Source organism: Camellia sinensis, chromosome 6, assembly GCF_055761805.1.
Source record: "Camellia sinensis isolate YWXY chromosome 6, ASM5576180v1, whole genome shotgun sequence".
Taxonomy (NCBI): domain Eukaryota; kingdom Viridiplantae; phylum Streptophyta; class Magnoliopsida; order Ericales; family Theaceae; genus Camellia; species Camellia sinensis.
Genome location: NC_138966.1, coordinates 152,172,758 through 152,194,386, shown reverse-complemented (window position 1 = coordinate 152,194,386; position 21,629 = coordinate 152,172,758). Strand labels below are relative to the sequence as shown.

Below are 21,629 nucleotides of genomic sequence, written 5' to 3'. Positions count from 1 at the left end.
TTACTCAATTACAATAAAATATCAAATCATCTCAAACTCCCACACTTCAAAATTATTTCCAAAATATACAACAAAACAAATCAAAAAAAATTCTAAACTTTTTTTCGAAGATTTTTTTTTTTAAAATTTATCTCCAAAAATCAAATAAAACACGCTTTCATTGTTTATTTTTTTGATTATCGATCATATAACTATTAGTATCTGATTAATATGATTTTTGGTAGGTACAAAATACTCAACAAATCTTATAAAATAACAATTCAAATCCTAAAAATAAATTTATAATATACATCAAATTAAAATACAACAATTACCACATGTGCTAAAGGCACAACAACACCCTTAATTCATGCTCTAACCTACATTTTAAAATAGAATAATGCTTGGGACCCCCTTTTGGGGGTCACCCCCTCACCCCTTTGCCACGTGGCAGGGGGTGATTGGTGGAGCAGGAAAAAAAAGAAAAAGAAAAAGAAAAGGTAACCAATGAGAGAGAGAGGGGGTCAAAGGGGGTGGGGGGAAAAGGGGGGATGAATCATTACTCTTTAAAATAAGCCAATGAAAAAGGAGACGTTGAACTTCATACGTTAACATAGTATAAAAAAATGTATGTATACTATTAAAGGTAGATTGAACTTCTGGTACTTCGGACTTTTAATTTATTCAAAAAATATATACACTCATTCAGATAATTCTATTTTCTCACCACTTCTTTTCTTTGTACCCACCATTTTTATTAAAAATAAGATTACATTTTTGGACAAAATCTAATCCCTAATTTCTTATTGCACACAGCCCCACCACCATCCACTGCAATTATAGCCACCGCCGCACCTCCAGCGCCACATTTCCCCTCACGGCGCCCTTTACGCCTCCCTACCTCCCCTTTTATTCTTCTTTCCAGTTCTTGAAACCTTAGACCGATTGATCGATCTCTCGCGCCTGCAACTATGGATCTCGATTTCTCTTTATTGCTGCGAGTTGGAGGTCGCGTTGGGTAGGGTTGTAGCAGTGGTGCCTTGCGACGGTGAGGGCTATAGGGATGTTAGGTTGCGGGGTTAAGGGTTGCGATTCCGACTAGTCGGGAGTAGCTAGGATTGGTGACGACAGCTAAAGGTGGAGAATAGATGAGCAGTTCAAGCCGAAGAAGGAGAAAGATGAAGTAGAAGAGGGAGGATGCGACGGGAGGCCAAGGAAAGGCGGGCGATTGGAGGAGGGAGGCAAGAGATTGGGCGGCGACGTGAATAAGAAGGGCTGAGTAGTGGTGGTGGCTGGTGGTTGCAGTGGCTAGGGTTAGGGTTTGGTAAAGTAGGTAAGTGTAATTTGGTGTTATTAAAAAATTAGTGGTGTGTATTGGGAGAAAATCAAAATATTCAACTTTGTGTGAGGTGTGAACTAAGCAAATGTAAGGAAACGGTGTGAACAAAAACAAATCTCAGCGCTACATTTATTTCACTTTTGACGTGGCAGCTTCACAACAAAAGAAGTACAGTTACATATTATCAAGTGCAAGGGTTTGAAAGACGAGTAGAAAAATCTTAGCTGAAAACAAAAACCAAAGTTGCCTGATTCTGAATACCATTCTACACTCTCTCTCACTCCAGGTTTCTCTCTGTACATTTTTGTTTCATCGTTCTGTGCTAGCTTCCCCTTTTACTCTCTACAATGTTTGTTTTTTTGTATATGGATTCTGAGCTTCATATATATATGTGTGTGTGTGTGTGTGTATATATATTTTGTTATTGGTATGTAGATGATAATCAATTTGAGGTACATTTTCTATGTTGGGTATAAGCAACACAACAATGTCCACAAACAATCTAACTACATTACTATGTAATCCATTTTTATTTTTTTTCATACAATAACAATGTTTGGAAAAGGAATAGAGAAAGAAGTGAAGAAGCTAAATTCTTTTCTTTTGTTGATAGGGTTAGGAATATTACGAAAAAGATGAATCTGTATTTTGTGAAACCCCCGCTATTTTTGTTTTGTTACTCATAGGGGAATCTTTTAATTTTTAATTTTTTGGGGTTATAAGAGTTCTATATGATTAACATTGTTTTCAAATTTAATTCCCATTGACCTAAACATCATCATTATCAGTGCAGATTATGTCATTTGTTGTTCAAGTGCCTCAAACTTCCATTCAAGGATTCAAGAACTGTGCCTCCTTATTATTTCAACGAAGGAGATGTGCTAGATATGTTTCTAGAAAGCAGAGATCAACTATTCCATTGTTGTCAATTGTGTCCCAACACAATGGACTTCCAATCTTGGTAATCACACATTAATCTCTTATACCCTTAAACGGATGTTCATTTTCAGTTTTTTGTCTCACTAAAAAATGTTTGTTTGCTCAATATATATGTTTTTACTCTCTTGCAGTCAAAGTGTGTTTAGGGCAATTGAATTGCTAAACCCACTACTTCAATATATCCAGAAAATCGAGTTCCATTTATCAAATAATATATGTTCATAATAGTGCAGTACAAATGGTATTGCTGCGTGCATATTACTTGCACATATGCAATCATCCAAGTACATATAATGACAATACGATTTTTCTTGTTATGCTTGAGCTGAAGTAGCTTATATCTTCTTTTCTTCTAACATGTGAGATTTTAAATGATTTTGAACGTTAGAGTTGAGTCATTGTCCCTGTCTTTCTTAAATCAGTTTCTAAATTTTAAAATTTTCCCCATATTAAATGAGTTTTAGATCAAATACATATTTTTTGCATCAAATTGACAGAATCAACAGAATACTGCCATGCTACGGGGGATGGCTATGAAAGGAGTAGTTAAGTAGGATGGTGTAGGATAGTAAACCAGGAGCAGGACATTCTATTTTGCCTGCATTTTGGTAACATTCTATTTCGCCTGCATTTTGGTAAGTGGATGGAGGCTATAGGCAAGGGGCTCCAGTCTCTTGTCTCCTAACACTTATTGGCACTGATTTGGATACCGTGCAGTACTTTGATGCTTAGTCCCAGGAATCCCATAGTTGAGCATTGAGTTTGGTCAGTGAGTGTATATTAATTAGGTTAGAGATGTGTGGAATACCATCTTAATTACATTTGAATTTTTCTTGTAAGCACATTATGGAATACCTTCTTAATTACCAGTCAGTGTCAGCGATGGTGACATACTCACTGCATACTTGGTTAAGGGTAAGCATGTTCTCTCTCTCTCTCTCTCTATATATATATATATTAAATTTTTCAATAAAGTGAACATTAACAAGGGATCCATCACTTGGGTTGTATCTGGTTTCACTTTCACAAACCACTTTGCCACTATTTGGCTATATTAATTTTACTTTAAGCCTTAATGATTACTATGTTGTCCATTAAAATTCACACTCTTGGAATGGCTGTTAAAAAAATTTCATCGATCTTTTATGCTTGCTATGATAAGGGTGATCATATATGTAGGTTAGGTTGTGTCTTTTTTATGTGGCTGGTTACCATTTTGTTTTGTGTAATTGATTCATCTTGTGGTTTTGTGGTTACAATATTCTCATACAGGTGAATGGTTGTACTGGTAAGATGGGGAAGGCAGTTATAGAAGCAGTTGCTTCGAAAGGAATTCATCTTGTTCCTATATCATTTAGCAGAAGTAATGAGTCTGGGAAAATTGTGCAAGTGGGTGGAAAAGAGATTCAGTTGTATGGTCCTTCTGAAGGAGAAAGCATTTTAACATCTGCCTTTGAGGAGTATCCAAACTTGATTGTGGTGGACTACACAGTGCCTACTTCAGTGAATGGTAAGTGTGAATGGATCTTTAGATGTAAGAAATATCTCAAATTTTGTTTGGAGTACACTTCAATAGCTGGGCTTGGAGGCTACACATGGAACTCACAGCCCTGTCCACCATGACCAAATTTTAGAATTATTAAACGCAGTGCATATTTTCCCGTGTTATTTTTTGTGATGTTAGAATTATTGAAGTTGAAGGTAAATATTGGAGGTAAATATTGGAAAGCTGGGTCAATTTTCGTACATTTGGTAGGGGCTATTTGAGTGACATTATTATCTTATCCTCTGCCAATGTATCCAGTTGCTTGCATAATTTTCTTATTCAGGAATAAAGCAGTGATCATGAAATTTCCAATTAGCAAGCTTTTAGTTAATGGTTTTGTTATTATCATGCAATCTTCAGATAATGCAGAGTTATATTGTAGAGTTGGGGTGCCCTTTGTAATGGGAACTACTGGTGGAGACAGGGAGCGGTTGTATAAAACTGTAGAAGACTCAAAAGTTTATGCTGTGATCTCACCTCAAATGGGAAAACAGGTGATCAAGATTCAGTAGCCGTATACTGGCTTTTATATAATTTAACATTGTCAATTTGTCTTTCCTTGTCTTGTTGAAATTTTGATTGGCTGGTCTTGATTAGGTTTTAGCATTTCTTGCATCAATGGAAATTATGGCTGAGCAATTTCCAGGGGCCTTCTCTGGATATTCCCTGGAGGTAACTTTTAAATTTTTCTATGTTTTTTCTTTTTTTTTGGTTTTACTTTTCCTTTTCATCTGTATCTAGTGTTGCTTGCTTTTTGCCTTGATTTTTCCATATATAATTACTCAATATCCCAAGAGGCATCAGCAATGTTAACAGTACAAATCTTTGTTGTGGTGGCCTGCATGCCAGAAGCTATGAGAAATTTTTTATTTAACTATTTTGGTATGGAGATGTGAATATTGAGTCATGCCACTTTTGATAAATTGTTATGAAGAGCACTAATTGTATCAACTTTATAAAGCCTTAATCCAACACTTAGGTTTTTGGGTTACAGTTCAGCCCATTTGTTTAGGTAACTTGTGGTTGAGAAGTTAATACTAACTTACTTAATCTATCTAGAAGTCAATACTAACTTTTGCCTTGAATCTATATGCGGATGTTTAGAGTCTTTAGACTGACATCTTGTGTATTTTCAATCTTGCAGGTGATGGAGTCTCACCAAGCAAGCAAATTGGACACGTCTGGAACTGCCAAGGCTGTCATTGCATGCTTTAAAAAGCTGGGAGTCTCCTTTGAATTGGATAAGGTGTGCTAGGGGATAAGCACAGCATCATGGTTTTTAGTAGGGCTAGTATGATGGTTTCGAGTAGGCTTATGCAGCTCAACAACTTTTCCTTTGTTTTCCCACCTTTTTCTTTATTTATTGCTTAGTTATCAGAGTAAACATTAGTGTATGCATATCTTTTTCTTTAAAAAAAAAAATAAAAAAATTATGTCCTATTATGTCGTTTCATTGCACTCCCCTGCTTCTCTTTTTCTAAATTTCTGGCTTATTTGTCAAGATGTTTGGAAAATTTTCAATCAGCTACAACGAATCCGCGATCCAAAGCAACAAATGGAGATAATGTGTGTGCCAGAGGAGCATCTATCTCGTCATGCATTCCATTTGTATCATCTGACATCACCCGATCAAACGTAAAGTTATTCATTTCTGATTTTTATGCTTTCTGTTTTTGTATTTTTTACTCGTTTTCGGTCCTGCCTTCCAGCTTATATGGGCATTGAATAGCTTTTGACAAATAAAAAATTAAAAAACAACACAACAAATATAAGCAAGTGTACGGATGTGTGCTCAAAAGAAATGAAAGCAATACGCATTAAAGAAAGATAAGGGGAGAGTAGAGAGAAGAGATTCAAACTCCAAGATTTATAGTAGTTTTGGTTTAACCCAAGCCCATGTCCCTCTTTAGTTCCTTCACTATTCTTCAAAATAGTAACAACTAGCAAGCTTTCTGGTTACTGATCTTTACACCAAGTGATTTTGTCCCAACATAACTTCAGAACAACGTTATGTTTTTCTCTAAAAGACAGCATGAAAGTTCTCACTTTCTCCAAGTGTTTCTCCCAAACACTTGAGCAATCAATCCCAAGGGCTCAACAGCCTTTTACAAATAGTGTACAGAAAGGACAAGACTTCTTTGGTACAATAAGCTCTCAAAGAGCTAGAAATAAACAATGAAGCTCGAGAACAAATAATGTAGAAGTTATGGCTCAAATCTGGAAAGATATTGATGAATTTCTCTTTTAATCCTTGATCTCTTCGTTGTAGATGTGTAGAAATCTTCCTCTATAGCTGTCATCTCTTCTTGACTATTGGAAGTGGTTGGAGTGCATTTAATGGAAAAAAGAGCCATTGAAAAAGTTGTTTTATGCTGTCAGGTTTGAAATTTTCTGACTACAGTGTCGACACTAAATAGTAATGGATCGACACCTTCCTCTTCCTATACAAATCCAGCACTCCTTGGAAAATAATATCAACACTTTTCCAAAGGGGTCAACACCTTTGCTGACCAAAGTATTCTCTGATGAAAGGGAGCAACATCAAACAGCATGGGGTTGATTCTGAACGTTCCAACTTTGAAAATTCAACCTGTAGGTGTTTCAGAACATGTTCAAACACAAATCCAACTTCAAATAAGGTCATAAATGAATCATGTAAGCATTAACTCATCATTAAACAAGTTCATTCTCGGATCATTTGAATCTACATCAAATATAAAACATGATTATGCACAAGAACTCAATTTTTGAATACAAATACTTGAGATATAAAAATAAGAACTGTTGTATCTTTTAAGCACAAAATGATATATCATACTTGGAGTTCTTCATGCTTAATCTCTTGAGAGCAGAAGATACATAATTTTTAACACACAAGCTCTCTCTTTTTTGTGAAATAGTCAATACATATCAATGTAAAAGTTCTGTGTCACTCTAAAATAAGTTAGATAAAGATCATTTAAGCACAAAACAAATATAAAATAATTTGTGTTTAAAGTTTTTGAATCCGAATCATTAGAGAATGAAAACTATAAAACATTTTAAAGCTCAAGCTCTCTTTTTCAAATAATTATGGATTACTTTTGAAAACATCTATTAATCCTATATATCATTTCATTAAGGCATCCAGTAACTAATATCAAAAGATATTGAAAATTCTAGCCACAAGTTTATCAAATGTAAATCACAAATTGTGCATCAAGGATTGGCAAACATATATCATGATGAAAACATGGCAACCCAATGCATTCTTGAAATCATCAAAACCAAACCATAGGACTTACAGTTTTCTATTCTGATTTTTGCAGTGTTTCCTTTGAGTTCCGGCATAATGTTTGTGGCAGCTCAGTGTATGCTGAGGGTACTGTAGATGCTGTAATTTTCCTCTCTCAAAAGGTGCTAAAGCTTCTCTGTTTCTCCTTGAATTTTAGTGACCGGTACTTTAGCTTTTTGCATATTGTCATAACAATTTATTAGGTTAAGGAACTTGCTGAGATATCACTTGTGGCGATTTAAATAATAAATTTCATTGCAATCTTCAACATCACAGTTTCTTGAGTCAAGGTGATAGTATCTAAAACATAAACTTTAAAGGCTAATCAGATGTATATTGATAAATATCGCTCTATTTTTAGTGTCATGTGATTGTAGTTTCTCCATAGTCATCGTTCTATTATAATCACTCTGATATTCAACATGTGTGAATGCAGGTTCAGTCAAAAGCAGAAAAGCGGATCTACAATATGATTGATGTCTTGCGGGAGGGCAACATGCGATGACAGTTGGGTTTTGTTTGTTTGCAGTGATGGTTTTGATTATTGAGGTTCTATTTTTGTGGGCAGAACAGTAGAATTTTATGGATGATGCTTATGAGGGAATTTCCTGAACAAATGTTCGGGGTTTTAACCCCTTAATGGTGTAGATGATGAGATTCAACTGCTATTTGGTTCCTCCCCAATTTCTCTCAGCAGATAGTGACAGACCGGCGGATCTGGTGGTCGATAATTGTTCGGACTTGGTAAAGGTTGTCGCAGCACCTGTAGTAGGACAGAGGACTTATTCTCTAGTCTACTAGTTTTTTTTTCTAGTCTACTAGTTTTTTTTCTGTCAACCATGATTAGTAGCTCTAAAAGAGCTCTACTGAGCTGGCACTTAAAAAAAAAAACAACAATGATTCATCCCACTAAAAATATCACCACTAATAACACTAATACATTAAAAAAATAAAAAAAAACAAAAAAAAACACAACTTCAAGACCAAAACATCACATCATTAATGGCGGGATCCACTGCCACCTAATTAGTGGGAGCACTAATTAGTGCTCCCAAGCATTTTTCAAAAAAAAAAAAGGAGTGATTGGTACCACTAATTTTGGAGCACTAATAGCTCTAATAAATTGGAAAGTAATAAAAAATAAATAAATAAAAAAAGATACAAGGCCAAAACATTCCATCGTGTGGGACTTACACCAATATTAGAGCTATTAGAGCTCTTGGATTAGTGGCCTAGAACATTTTCCAAAAAACAATAGTTAAGCCAAAATATTATACGGTAATGATACATCTCAGTAAAAGTGGTGCTTTAAAGCACCACTAATAAGTTGGCAAGCACTAAAAAAAAAAAAAAAAAAAAAAAAAAAAAAAAAAAAAAAGAAGGACACAAGCAGTGAGTGGGTTCTGTCCACTGTCACTTCATTTAGAGGTATTATTTTTAGTGGTCTCAAGCATTATTGAATATTATATCAATGTGGGACTCACAGCATTGTCACCTCATTAGTGTAGCTTTAGAGCTGCTACTTTTGTGGTCCGAAACATTATTCTATTAGTTGCGATGGGAACAGGCCTGTACTTATGAGATTAGTTGAGTAGGCTTGCTTTAGTTGTCTACTATAAGATAACTGGTTTTGGGGCGTTCTACATTGAGAAGCCTATCTGGCTTGGTTTTGCTATTGCTCTCCACACGGAGTCTTCACATACATTAGTGACGGTTCAGTTGATCCTTCTAAATTCTGAATCCCATTTTGTAGCGTGCCCTTTATTTTTTCATTTAATTGTTTTTTTTCCTTCTCTTCTGTTAAATCTGAAGTGTATGAAATTGGGTTATTTTCGATCAAATTTTTATTATTTTTACTTGACACAAAAAATTCTGCCTTCATTAGTTGTTAAATCAAGATAATTTGTTAGACTTTATTTGTCTTTTATGATTGTTTTCAATTCAACATTTTTTAATTCTAGGGATTTCTAGACTGAAATTTCTTAAATATGTTAAAAATTATTTGATCAAAATTGAGAAAAAAAAACCACTGGAAAAAGAGGAAAGGAAAGAAGATCAAACAGGGTCGTTAGATTGGACTAGTCTCTCAAAAGATTAAAAGGATGAGTCTAGAATTGCAGATGGATGACGCAGGAGAAGGTGGGTGTTAGTGTAGTAGGTAAGTTCTTCAATCAATATTCAAGTTTGGACTGTTCAAAAAAAACATATCTGAGTTTGGAATGTTTGACTAGCGGAAATAAAATGAAAAAAAGCAGCAGCAAAAGCAGAAGAGAGAGGTTTCACCAGTCAACAACGTCCACGCTTGGGCACCCTCCCCCATCTGCCCTTTCTTCATGTATATTACACATCAATTTTGTATTGCATGTTTGATCATATAGGAATTAAATAATATATATATATATATATATATATTATGAGGGTGGTTGAGAATAGAATAATAGGGTTTGGCAGTGTTTGATGAACAGCAACCCCCACCGTATGTATAAAAAAATATATAAATAAAAAAGGAAAGTTATGTATATATATATATTTTATAATTAAAAAAAATGATATGAATTCATATTTTTCAAGTCATAATTAAAATAAAAAAAAAAGTTATAACTAAACACTATATGAGATATAATCAAAGATCTCATGAATCATAATCAAAATAATGTCATAATTAAAGAAGAAAATTAGTTAAAACTAAAGAAGAAAATAGTACAACTAAGGGTTTGTTTGGGAAGTGAGTTGGCTTTTTGACTTTTTTTGATTACTTTAGCCTGGGGTTAAAAAGCCTTGTTTGAGTAGGGTTTTTGGTTTTTTTTGTGAGAGAAATAATGTAATGATTACGGGTTGAATGTGATATTTTATTTTATTGAGTTAAAAAATTTATTTTATTTTTTGTAACTAAAATAACTAAAAAGGCCCTAAACTTGGATTCCCAAATGAAGCCTAAAAGGTGCACATGGTATACCATTTTAAAAGAGTGTATATAAGCTTATTTTGGGAAGTTGATTAAAAATTGATTTTTTTGACTTTTTCTAAAAGAAAAATATGTAAAAAAATAGAGAAATGATGTGATTCAAAATAGGTTAGTTTTTAGTCAAGTTCCTAATTTAGGCCATAGTAGCATTTCTCATAATGAAAAATGTTAATCTCATTGATGTGTAGGAGAGATAAAATAATTTTAATTTTTTTTTTCAAAATCACTAAATCAAATAAAATTTTAAAAATTTTTCACTAAAATTTGTTTCTTAATAACAAACCAAAGATGACGATAGTCTCATAAGTGGAGACATTGGCTCAATTTGAAAACGTGGTTAAAAGTGAAAATTCAATTTTTAACTTATTTTGAATCACATAACCACTTTAATTTTATACACATTTTTTTTTTAAAAAAAAAAGAAAAGAAAAAAAAGGTCAACATTTAACCAAATTTTCAAAATAATTAAATGAGTGTTTACAGTTTTGCTTATTTTTTTTTTATTAATTTTACAGAGAAAATTTTCTTCCGATGTAAAAAACAGAAAAGAAGAGAAAAAGCCTAATTAGTAGTGGTATGAATGGAAATGGCATGGTGTGCATGAATATATAAATGAAGCTTGTTTTTCAACAGGATAACGTCACTGTGTGGCGAAGTCAAATTCAAAGACGCCTCCGGCAGACGAAACCTTCGGTCAAATCAAATCGTCCATTAATAGAAGAGACGCTTCAATTCATCAATCTTCTTCTTCCGTGTCCCTACATAGATTAGATTGATAAACCCTAGCTCAGTTTGGTTTCAGCTGAGAGCTTTCACTGTATGATCATCCTCAAACTGACGCTGTTTTGAGGGCATCTATGGCACTCCCTGCTGTTGATGAAGTGCCAATCGAGGTCAGAGCCTTGGAGTCCCTAGGGTTAGGGTTTGATCTGGCCAGCGATTTCAGGTTGAAGTTTGCCAAGGGGTGTCCCGGAGGTGGGAGATTGGTGGCCTTGGATGAGGCCAACACGAGGAACATTGTCATTCCGGGTGGGGTTACGATTCGGGGCGTGTCGGAGGATATTCGCTGCGATAAAGGGGATCGGATTCGATTCAAGTCCGATGTTCTCGAGTTCAATCAGGTGAAGATTTTCAATTTCAATCTATTATTTTTTTGTTTTTGTTTTTTGTTTTTGAATATTTGATTTTAATAATGGGTTTTGTGTTAAATTCTATTATGATCTGATGATTTTAAGTACATAATGGTGTGGTTTGGGATTTGTAATGTATATTTAGTGTGTAATTATATTTGGTAGCAAGTATAATTGGAAGGCAGTGTTTGGATCCCAAAAGCAAAAAAAATTTGGTTGGAAATCAATCAATTGGGAAAACCTATATCTAATCAACTTTAAGTAAATCTAATTTCATTACCTCCCAAAACTGATTACTAGTTTGGTATCTGATTTATCTAGGTTCTAAACCACATAAACACACAAATAGACAAAAGAAAAACAAATACAAGAGGTAAAGGGAAGGACTAAAAATGAATTAAAGCTACAACCAACTTGTGCCTGAGATTGAAGCACACAAGAAACCCACAGGAGACAAAAAGGAGGGGAAAAAAGGGGCTCGGAAAGAATGAAACCACAACCAACATTGTGCTTGAGTTTCAGCACAAGAAATTACTCCATGGGAATTGAGACTGTTTCTTAATGATAATCACTGTAATTTAGAGACTTCTATTCCCATATGGCCATTATCATTACAACAATATGGTGTTTATATGTTTGCGTAACTTCCAAATAATGTTGGTCCATCACCACCAACCTGCTTAGATAATGTGTTGCTTTTTGGTAGATCCCCACCTTCCATCCATGGGCGATCATAGAAATGAAATGGTATACAATAATATCAATTAAGTATGACATTTGTGGATTATTACAGTTTTTCCCTTTAATTAAATTCGAATCCTAGTTCTACGAAATCAGCCCACGCTGGTTAAATAAAGGAAGTAAAACTCCAAAAAAAAAAAAAAAAAAAAAAAAAAACCCTAATATTCTGTAGGCATGCAAAATGGTGCAACACAATAATAATCAAACTAATATCCAAAATTTCGATATACATACATATGGTCCTACATGTATCCAATCCCATCCACCAGATTCACCCTATTACATGAGGGTTACTAGTCTCCAATACCTTGGACTAGTCCGGGGGCTCTAACTGGTGGACAATCAATACCATCTAATCAAGTGCACCGGACCAAAAATATGGCCTATAGCCCAAATCACAATTCAACGTCAGCACTAGGCTATAGCCTGAACCAGTGTTATTAAAGGTGCGCCTAGGCCGAGTCCCATCCAGGCCCAAGGTTTGCGCCTTGTAGTGTTCCAGCCCAGGCGACTTCGATAAGGCGCGCCTAGGCCCAAGTCCCGTCCAGGCTCAAGGTTTGTGCCTTGTATTGTTCCAGGCCAAATGACCGTGATAAGGTGCCTGATTGGTCCAAGGCTTGCGTCTTGAGGGTTTTTTTTTATTGTTACTTTTATTGGTTTTGTTTAAAATTTGACCATTGATTTAATATGGTACAGCTATAGAAGATCCCTACTCTTATTACAGATGCTAATGCGTTGGACATTCAACCCCAAATCAATGATAGAAGAAAAATAAGTCCTAAGTCCTAATTCCTAATCTTCAAAAAACACTAAATGTTTAATATTTTTTTGTTTATATTGAATCCTAAATTATTTACTTATATTAAATTATATATTTTTTTCCGTACAAGGTGTGTCTCACTTCGGTGAAGCCTGCTCCCCTCCTTGCGCCTTGAGCCTAGGTCCCAGGAGACCTTGGTGCCTTGGTGCACCTATCGCTTTTAATAACACTGGCCCGAACATTATCTTATAAAGTATTGGGCCTGAGAAGCACAAGCACTTCTATAAAGGAGGTGTGTAAGACACAATACTTTGTGAACATGCTTAAAAGAGTGTCTGACACTTCTTCAACTTGTGTTAATTAAAAACGTAAATTCATAATGTTGGGTACTTTATAAACACTTCTCAGACACTTTAGCGATACTTCTTCAACCATCCAAACACGATTTATGTGATGAATCTCTTCATAGTAACAATGTTCTATATTTTTTGAAATGCAACTTATTCATACTAACTATGTTTTGAAACACTTATAAGCATGGCTATTAGAATCTTACGACTCACTATTCCATTCATACGATTCAATACAAGTTTTAACAAAAATGATTCAAATTGTTTTGTTGAATTAAAAACTGAGTGAATCGTACGATTCAATTTATGATTCATTGCGATTCACACAATTCACTGCAATTCGGTTCTATTTCTATTTTTGTTTACATAATGCATGAAACAACATTGTTTTCGCCAAATTATGAAGATATATAGAATAGATTAATTAGTTATATTGATATACATGATTTTATATGTATATACATTTGTGTAATTAGTCATATTGATAATTTGCTTTATTTTAAACACGGTGTGTAATTTTTTTTTTTTATATATAAATATATGGAATTATATATGACATTAAATAAAGTGAATTGTACGATTCATGATTCAACATGATTCACGATTCACTATTTCAGCAAAACGATTGACTATTTGACAACAATGCTTATAAGATGAACACTTTTTATTTTTCTACACTAAAACATTTCCACACTTTCATACTGAAGTATTTTCTCATCTCATTTCACACAATATCCAATTAGTACACATGAATGTATGTTTGGGAGGGGGAAAGATTGAGTATACACTTAACCCTTGGCATAGTGCATAAAGTGATTGTCCCGTGTCTTGAACCCATAACCTCAAGGTTATTAGGCAAATGTTTTACTATTGAACCAGTGGTCACCCCTTATGTTCAACTTTCAATTGTTAGTCAAAATTACCATAATATCCATTTTGTCAAATCAACTATTATGCTCTAAGGGTTAAATCATCAATTTGACCATGTGCTCAAATTATCAAATTAACTAGTGTTAAAATGGCCATTTTACCCTATGCCCCAAATTACCATTTTACTTTTAGCGGTGGTCAAAATCACCATTTTAGCCCCCCAATATTCCGAATTAAATTTAAACATAATGAACATACTTCTAAGCCACTAGGGCATAAAATAGGATTAAAAATACACAAACTAGTAAAACTAGCAAGTTAACTCAACTTCAAAAATTCATAATAAATCCAAAACAACTTCAAATTGTTACATCTTTCAAATATCACTATATTGAATTACAAGCTATCCAAAAATTATATTTTCCCCATTTTATCTACACTGAACCATTTTTTTTTCCATTTTTTCAAGGTTGGCCAAAATTTACAACAAATATATTGCAGTGCTTGTAAACATTGTAAGAGTACATTTTTAGTGTTTTAAGCCTAAACATGCATTTTTTAACATGGAATGATACTTTGAGAAAATAAACCCTAATATGCTCTAGGTTTCATTCTTCTCTAAAGTCTATTTTGTTAATTTGTTTGTTTGTTTTTTTTCTTCATATAATTATCTCTTTGCAGATGTCGGAGTTGCTGAATCAGAAATCTTCAGTCCAAGGAAAAGTCCCTTCAGGCTATCTTAATGCTATCTTCGATTTAACTGGAGCCTGGTTGACTGATGCCTCAGATGCCAAATATCTCGCTTTTGATGGTTTTTTCATCTCACTATACTGTTTACACCTAACAGCGTCTCCACTAGTACTCCAAGACAAAGTGAAGAAATCTGTTCCATCTCATTGGAATCCAGCATCACTCTCTAGGTGGTTTCTCTATTTTAATGCATTAAATATTTTGACATTAGCAGGGCCTTATTATATCTATTTTTTTGTACATGTTTTCCCCCCAATTTTGAAGTATTCCTTCCCCTGGCATGCTTGACCTTTATAGGCTATGCTTCCAGTGAGTGTCTGAGAAGTGTCAAAGTTGTGACATTTAAATTCAAATTATGGACACATTATATGAGAAGTGTCTATGTTTTTGTTTGTTTCTGATAAGTACTATCAGTGGTATGCCGTATGCCCAACACAAACACAGCTCCTCTGTGGAAGTGTCCATGCTACTTGGTGAATTTCCCAAAAAATGAAAGAAAAATAGAATTTTTCTTTTTCGTTTCGATAGTGTGAACTTATTTTGTGTCTCCAAGTTGCTATCTTGTGTTTTGGAAATAAGGGTCGTGGGAGAATTCTAGGACCAATTTTCTTGGATGTTCTGTCTGTCTAGGGATTGACTCTTTTTTTTTCTTAGGCTAGGTGACCCCATATATAATTCTGTAATCTGCAGTTGATATGGTGTACAATATTGATTAGGTTTTATTTGGCAGGTTTATCCAGACTTATGGAACTCACATAATTGTAGGGATGGCAGTTGGGGGTCAAGATTTACTTTGTGTAAAACAAAAGCCTTCATCGACAATTCCTCCCGCTGAACTTAAGGGATATTTGGAGGATCTTGGAGATTGTCTATTTTCAGATGGAACTAGTCCTTCTTTGCTAGAGAAGAAAACAAGGGATGGAAAACAGAAGGTTATTTTAATATATATTACCACTTGGCCCCTATTAGATTGTCTCAGTCACGTATGCAATTAATTCGTGTCATCCATCCATTTAGGTTCCCGAGGTCTTTAAACGGATGTTGCAGTCCCACACCATGCAGTTTACAAGTATTACAGAAACATCAGGCAAGGAGGTAAGTCATGACATACTTAAAAATTCTAAATAAAAAATTGCAGGCTGTGAATCCGTGATCTGCTTTGGAACAGGGTCTTACTATTATTTGGTCAAAAAGAGGAGGGGATGTGTTTTCACAGAGCCACTCAAAGTGGCTTCAGACAGTGACTGCTAATCCAGAGGCAATTCTCTTTAAATTTGTACCCATTACTTCTCTCCTTATTGGGGTTCCAGGAAGTGGCTATCTCAGTCATGCAATCAACTTGTATCTTCGCTGTAAGTATTTCCCCCAGCAATATAGTCAGTTAATTTTTGTGGTTATTGTCTGTATCTAATTATTTTCTCACGAGTCACGACATTATTATCATCCAGGTTTCCTTCCACTTGTGTAAATTAGTATTTTTAGTAAATTTTTTGTGGAAAAAATATTAAAATGGTAGAGAATGTGTGTGGCTTACGAAAAATATTAGAAAATGATTGTTATGCTTGGATGATATGATGAAAGGCAAAAAAGGAAACTCATTCAGGTTGCCTTTGATTGGAAATGGAAATTCCAAATTTCATTTTTAATTGGTGAAATGAAAGATTGTTTTGACATCTTAATTTTTTAGAGTCTTATGTCCAGTTGGCCATGTAGCCATCTTTAGCACCTTTGAGGATTAGTTTCTGGGCAATATTTTATTATTATTTTTTCCTTTCTGCTCATGCTCATGCTATTTCTGAGTTATATAGAGAGAGGGAGAGATGCTAGGTCTTTGATAAATGACTCTCTTGTCAGATAAGCCTGCTCCAGAGGATCTGCAGTACTTCTTGGAGTTCCAAGTTCCTAGGCAATGGGCACCTTTGTTCTGTGAGCTTCCTCTTGGGCATCAAAGAAGAAAGGCGTCTTGCCCTAGACTGCAATTCAGATTCATGGGGCCCAAAATTCATATCAGCTCCACCCAGGTTCTCTCTCGTCTCCTTTCTTGGGCATCTCTTAACACACACATGCACACACATTTTAGTTTTATGGATGCAGGTTAGTGGCAAGCTTATAACTTGTGCGTAATTGTTTATACAAATAGGAACATTTTTTTGTTATTCTTTTGTTTCATATTGTTTTCTTTACTCTCTATGAAAAAGAGAGAGAATGCAAAAGAAAAATTACAAAGTTTCTAAATGCTTCAGGTTACATAGCTAAGCAAAAGAAAGGTTGTCACTACCTATTTGCTTGACATGGAATTTCCCGTCTCTTCCAATTGAGAAGGTGCAGGTTTTAAGTCTCAATATGGACATGAGGTTTCCCTGCTTTACCAATATTAAACAAATGGAAAACAAGAAAAAAAAGTATTTAAGTAATAAAAATAGATAAAAAGAGAAAGAGATAATTGTATTTCCATTGAAATTCATTTATAAGAAACCTAGTGTTACAAGAACCTCTGGAAGCCTTGGTTATTAGATTCTATGTTAATAATGTTCATACGCTTACATATAATTGAGTAAAAATCATTTATGGCAAGAGTTTGTACATTTTTTTGATGAGTATAAAATTTGCATTAAAATAGGCACTAAAGGGGTGCTATCAGCATATAAGTGTCTAAACCATCTATACATCAAAACACCTATTTAAAGGGTTTAACAAAGTGTAAATATAGGTTCAAAGATGAAGTAATTGTCCCGGACAGGCAACTGTACAGTAAAGAAATTTACTCTTTAACCTCAAAATTGAGTCCTCTTTCCCAGCGAAAGTTTGCCTATTCCTTGCGCTCCACACAATCCACATTGTTGCCAACAGAACCAACTCCCAGGCCCTCTTCCTCCTCCTTCCACACGAGCTTCTCTCCAAGAATATAGAAGCTCCTCCAGTTTCTTAGGAAACACACAATCAATACCAAACATGATGAGGATCAAAGACCAGAACTCTCAAACAACTTCACAACGTATAAGAAGATGGCTAACTGATTCTCCATCATGTTTGCATTTGCACATACAATACCAATTAACATGCACCTGCCTTCTTTTTATCAAGTTATCAATTGTAAAGATTTTTCCATGCTTAACATAACAAACAAAGAAGACCACCAAAGACGGAGGGAAAGAGAACCCCTAAAACCCACCAAGGAGACTTAAAAAGACTCCACACTGAATGTCCAAAGGAGGCTCTCAACCAATGCACCGAATAACTGCCATCCTCAGTACAGACATGAAGCTTCTTAGAAGTGTCCGTGCTTTTTAGATACTTACCATTGATAGTTTGATTAGGTGGTGGCAAGTTTATTTTTATGCATGTGCAAGCCAAAGTTGTGAATAACGTCATGTACCGGTACCAGCCAAAATATACCGTTTTAACAAAATACTGGTAAAATATATTGATTACTTCTGACTAAATTTTCAGCTTGTATCACACTATTCTAGTTGTATCGGGAAAATTCATGCATTTTTTGAACATACGGGTTTGGCAGTGAGGGAGGGGTGCATGTGTGAAAGAGAGAGGTTTCCTACTTTTTAGATATGTTTCATGTATGCGGCAAATTTTGTGTATGTAAATCATATGACAAAGCTTGATATAGCTACAAATAATCTTGCAATATTGAAGATGAATTCTAATTTTTTAAAAGAAAAAAAATGTATAATGGGTTTTACGTTTTATGGTTTTTATTTTTATTTTTTTTAAATATGGTCTTCATAAACATCGCTATAATTTACTATTGTACATTAATGAAGTATACCATAATTAATATGTATCTTATAAATATATAATTTTTATAATGATAAATTCGGAACGCTATTCAAAATTATATTGGTATTTGTTTATACCATACCGATAACAAAAATGGTAACCATGGTTGTTATCTAAGAAAGTACTAACACTTCAAAATAGGTGTCATGTCCATGTCCATGTCCATGTCCATGTCCGACACAACACATGTTCGACATACCACATGATCTGTCAATTTTTTTACTCATTATTTTTTGTTGGACACGTTGGGAGCACTTTAGAGATATGCATGTCTTGTGTTTGGACACACTCCAAGGCATTATTTTATTTTATTTTATGCTTTTTAAATTTAAGAGAACTTGTTTGGAGTGAAAGGTAGGAAAAAATTAAAAATACATCCACATACGCATTGATGTCTCTCATATCTATCCATCCTAAATTTATATTCATATATTCACACACACACACACACAAACATATATACATAATATGTTTTTGTGTGTTCTTGCTGTGTCCATATTCTAATTGTTTGAGAATTTCTATGCCCTTTGTTCGTATCTGTGCTTCGTAGACTGGTACAATATTCATAACTTTGTTTAAGATTGCTAATATACAATTACATTAAGTTCTGTTTAAAAACTCAAATCTTGTGACCCTTTCAGGTTTCAACTAGTCAGAAACCAGTTATTGGCCTGCGCTTGTACTTGGAAGGGAAGAAAAGCAACCATTTGGCAATACACGTACAACATCTCTCAAGCATTCCAAATATTGTGACATTTACATTAGCCAATCCCTCGACATGCCGGCCGTGTCAATGGCGTGGTACTGATGACTACGAGTTGAGTAACCAATTCTTAGAACCCGTGAAATGGAAGCGATACTCTAATGTATGCTCATCGGTAGTTAAACACGACCCCAACTGGATACAAGGCGAACATCCCGGTGTTTTCATAGTAACTGGTGCACAACTAATCAGTAAAGGAAAGTGGCCAAAGTCGGTTCTTCACCTCCGATTGCTCTTCACCCACCTACCTAACTGCACCATTCGGAAAACAGAGTGGGCTGCTGCACCGGTAGGAAACCGCAAGTCTAGTCTCCTCATGAATCTTAGCACAACTTTCACGTTCACTCAACGGACGGTTTCCGATGCTCCAAAACAGCTTCCGGCAGCTCTGAATTCCGGTGTGTACCCAGATGGACCGCCTATGCCAGTACGTGCTGGAAAGCTACTTAAATACGTCGATACGGCAGAGGTTGTTCGGGGCCCACATGACGCTCCGGGGCATTGGTTGGTATCGGCTGCGAAGCTGGTGACAGAGGGTGGTAAGATTGGTTTGAATGTGAAGTTTGCTTTGTTGGATTATGAAGCACAGGAACCATAGTTGTGATTGTACATACGGAATGAGTGTGGTTTTAGATCATTTTATTTGGCATTTTGTTTATTTAATTATTATAATTTTTTTCGCTTTTCACATTTAATGTAATTTCATGGTGAACATCGTCATTGTTTAGTATATCAGCAAAATTACTTTTCCTGCTAATGTTAAATAACCCCCCCCCCCCCCCCCGGGGGCGGTGTTTTTGACTGTTTTGCAATTCACCGTCAAAAAAAATCCAGCAAATTTTTTGGGAAAGTGTCTTTTAGGAGTCTATTTTGGAGAGTTAATATATAAAAATTAAATTAATTTAAATTTTAATGTTTTTATCCAATATGGTAATTTGATTAAGGGATAGAACTGTAATTACACCCCCCTCCAAAAAAAAAAAAAAAAAAAAACGAAAAAAAAATCATTAATTGTGCATAGAGGACTAAGTTTACGAATAATTTTTAAGCTTGTTAATTTTTTTTAAGACTATTTTAGGATTCGTTTAACAACTTAATATATTAGTATAAAAGTCATTATAAAAATTAAAAAGCTAACAAATCAGAAAGTCTATTTTTTTCTCTCTTTATTTTTTGAGCATTTTTTTGCAAAAAGTCAAAAAATTATTACAAATATATTAATTTTTTTGCATCATATTTTAGTTAAAAAATTATTAAAATAGCATGTTTTCAAACGGAACCTTAATTTAGTTTTTTTTTTTGGATGAATTTTTGACTTTTTGTAGTTTTGTGAAAGATAAAATAAAATGATTATGATTTGAATATTACATGTTTTATTGATTTTTTTAATATATTTTGTCTTTTAGTGACTAAATTAGTCCCAATTACCTTGCCAAACGGAATCTAAGTGTGAAAATAAAAGTTTTCAACCACCTCTCTAGCTACTAACCTGTCACTATTCTAACCACCGGCACCACTCTAGCCGCCCCTCTCTCTTCCACCACCAACCCCCATCACTAGGCCAGCATCCCCTTCCACCTCTCAACTAGGGCTGAGTAAGTGATCCGTGAAATCTGTAACCCGATCTAGTCCAGTCCAATCCGATAGGTTTGGATTGGTTTTTTAAATCCGCGGTTCGGTTCCGGATTGAAGAATTAAAAATCCGTAGTCTACGGATTGGTTCCGGATTGAATCCCATGGTTCTGGATTGGAACCGATCCGAACCGTATACAAATAGTCTATATTTTTATTATGCATCATCCCCCATAGTATCTTCTTTTAATTCTATATAAAATCTAAACTTAAACCTAAACCTGTATAATATTTTCTTTTATTACTCTTGTTTGTTGGTTTTTAATTTTAATTTGTAATGGTTTAAATACTTATAGTGAAACCAAATTTTCTTATGGTTGTTTAAATTTTAGAACAGTATGTCGCTATTATAGAATAATATATTGCTATTGTGGAATTAATATAGCGCTATGTTTATATTTTTATAAAATTAAAGTGTTATAAATATATTTTTGTTATTTAATTATGTGAATCTGTGGTCCTAAACTGATCAAATCGGTATTTAAATAGATTGGTTTGGATTGGTTCTATAATTTAAACGGATTGGATTGGTTCCAATTTTTTAAGAACCATAAATAACAAATTAATCCTAATTTTATCCCAATCCAATCCAATTCGGGCCATGCTCACCTTTACTCTCAACCCACCATCCCTGCTATCTTCTCTGCCCTCACCCACTACTCCTATCCTGATCCGGCCATTCTGCCTTTAGGGATTATTCAAGGTCTTGAATTTAAGTCATTAGGGATTATTAAATTTATCCAGTTGTTAATTTTAGAATTTTAAAATTAGTCACAGTGCATAAAAATTAGCTGAG

At 34.5% G+C, this 21,629-nt stretch overlaps 2 protein-coding genes across 6 annotated transcripts; both read left to right on the top strand.

The window, feature by feature from the left end:
* The first annotated feature begins 643 nt into the window (after nt 1–643).
* LOC114267819 (4-hydroxy-tetrahydrodipicolinate reductase 2, chloroplastic) lies at nt 644–7,745 on the top strand. 5 transcript variants are annotated; one of them, XR_014333352.1, is made up of 10 exons: nt 644–1,604; nt 2,107–2,279; nt 3,530–3,767; nt 4,164–4,297; nt 4,401–4,475; nt 4,948–5,049; nt 5,329–5,438; nt 6,183–6,458; nt 7,112–7,199; nt 7,514–7,745. XR_014333352.1 is itself a non-coding variant. In XM_028208891.2 (9 exons), the coding sequence occupies exons 2-9, from the start codon at nt 2,115–2,117 to the stop codon at nt 7,580–7,582; spliced, it is 981 nt and encodes a 326-aa protein (XP_028064692.2). In that variant the 5' UTR covers nt 644–1,604; nt 2,107–2,114; the 3' UTR covers nt 7,583–7,745. The 5 variants fall into 5 exon arrangements, 2 of the variants coding, with proteins under 2 accessions (XP_028064692.2, XP_028064691.2); XR_014333351.1 differs by having other exon boundaries at nt 671–1,604; nt 2,112–2,279; nt 6,183–6,395; XR_014333349.1 differs by having other exon boundaries at nt 671–1,604; nt 2,112–2,279.
* A 2,789-nt stretch (nt 7,746–10,534) lies between these two features.
* Nucleotides 10,535–19,958, top strand: LOC114267820 (MACPF domain-containing protein At4g24290). The gene is made up of 7 exons (XM_028208895.2): nt 10,535–11,163; nt 14,575–14,813; nt 15,374–15,575; nt 15,661–15,738; nt 15,812–15,995; nt 16,498–16,664; nt 19,080–19,958. Exons 1-7 carry the CDS (start codon nt 10,900–10,902, stop codon nt 19,797–19,799), a joined length of 1,854 nt encoding a protein of 617 aa, XP_028064696.2. The 5' UTR covers nt 10,535–10,899; the 3' UTR covers nt 19,800–19,958.
* The last annotated feature ends 1,671 nt before the right edge of the window (nt 19,959–21,629 follow it).

Bases quoted from the DNA above. Each gene is read 5' to 3' on its own strand.
- LOC114267819 (XM_028208891.2), top strand. From the start codon at position 2,115: ATGTCATTTGTTGTTCAAGTGCCTCAAACTTCCATTCAAGGATTCAAG. The intron at 4,298-4,400 runs GTGATCAAGATT...GGTCTTGATTAG, and splicing joins CACCTCAAATGGGAAAACAG to GTTTTAGCATTTCTTGCATC. The intron at 4,476-4,947 runs GTAACTTTTAAA...TCAATCTTGCAG, and splicing joins TCTCTGGATATTCCCTGGAG to GTGATGGAGTCTCACCAAGC.
- LOC114267820 (XM_028208895.2), top strand. From the start codon at position 10,900: ATGGCACTCCCTGCTGTTGATGAAGTGCCAATCGAGGTCAGAGCCTTG. The intron at 14,814-15,373 runs GTGGTTTCTCTA...TTTATTTGGCAG, and splicing joins AATCCAGCATCACTCTCTAG to GTTTATCCAGACTTATGGAA. The intron at 15,739-15,811 runs GTAAGTCATGAC...GCTTTGGAACAG, and splicing joins CAGAAACATCAGGCAAGGAG to GGTCTTACTATTATTTGGTC.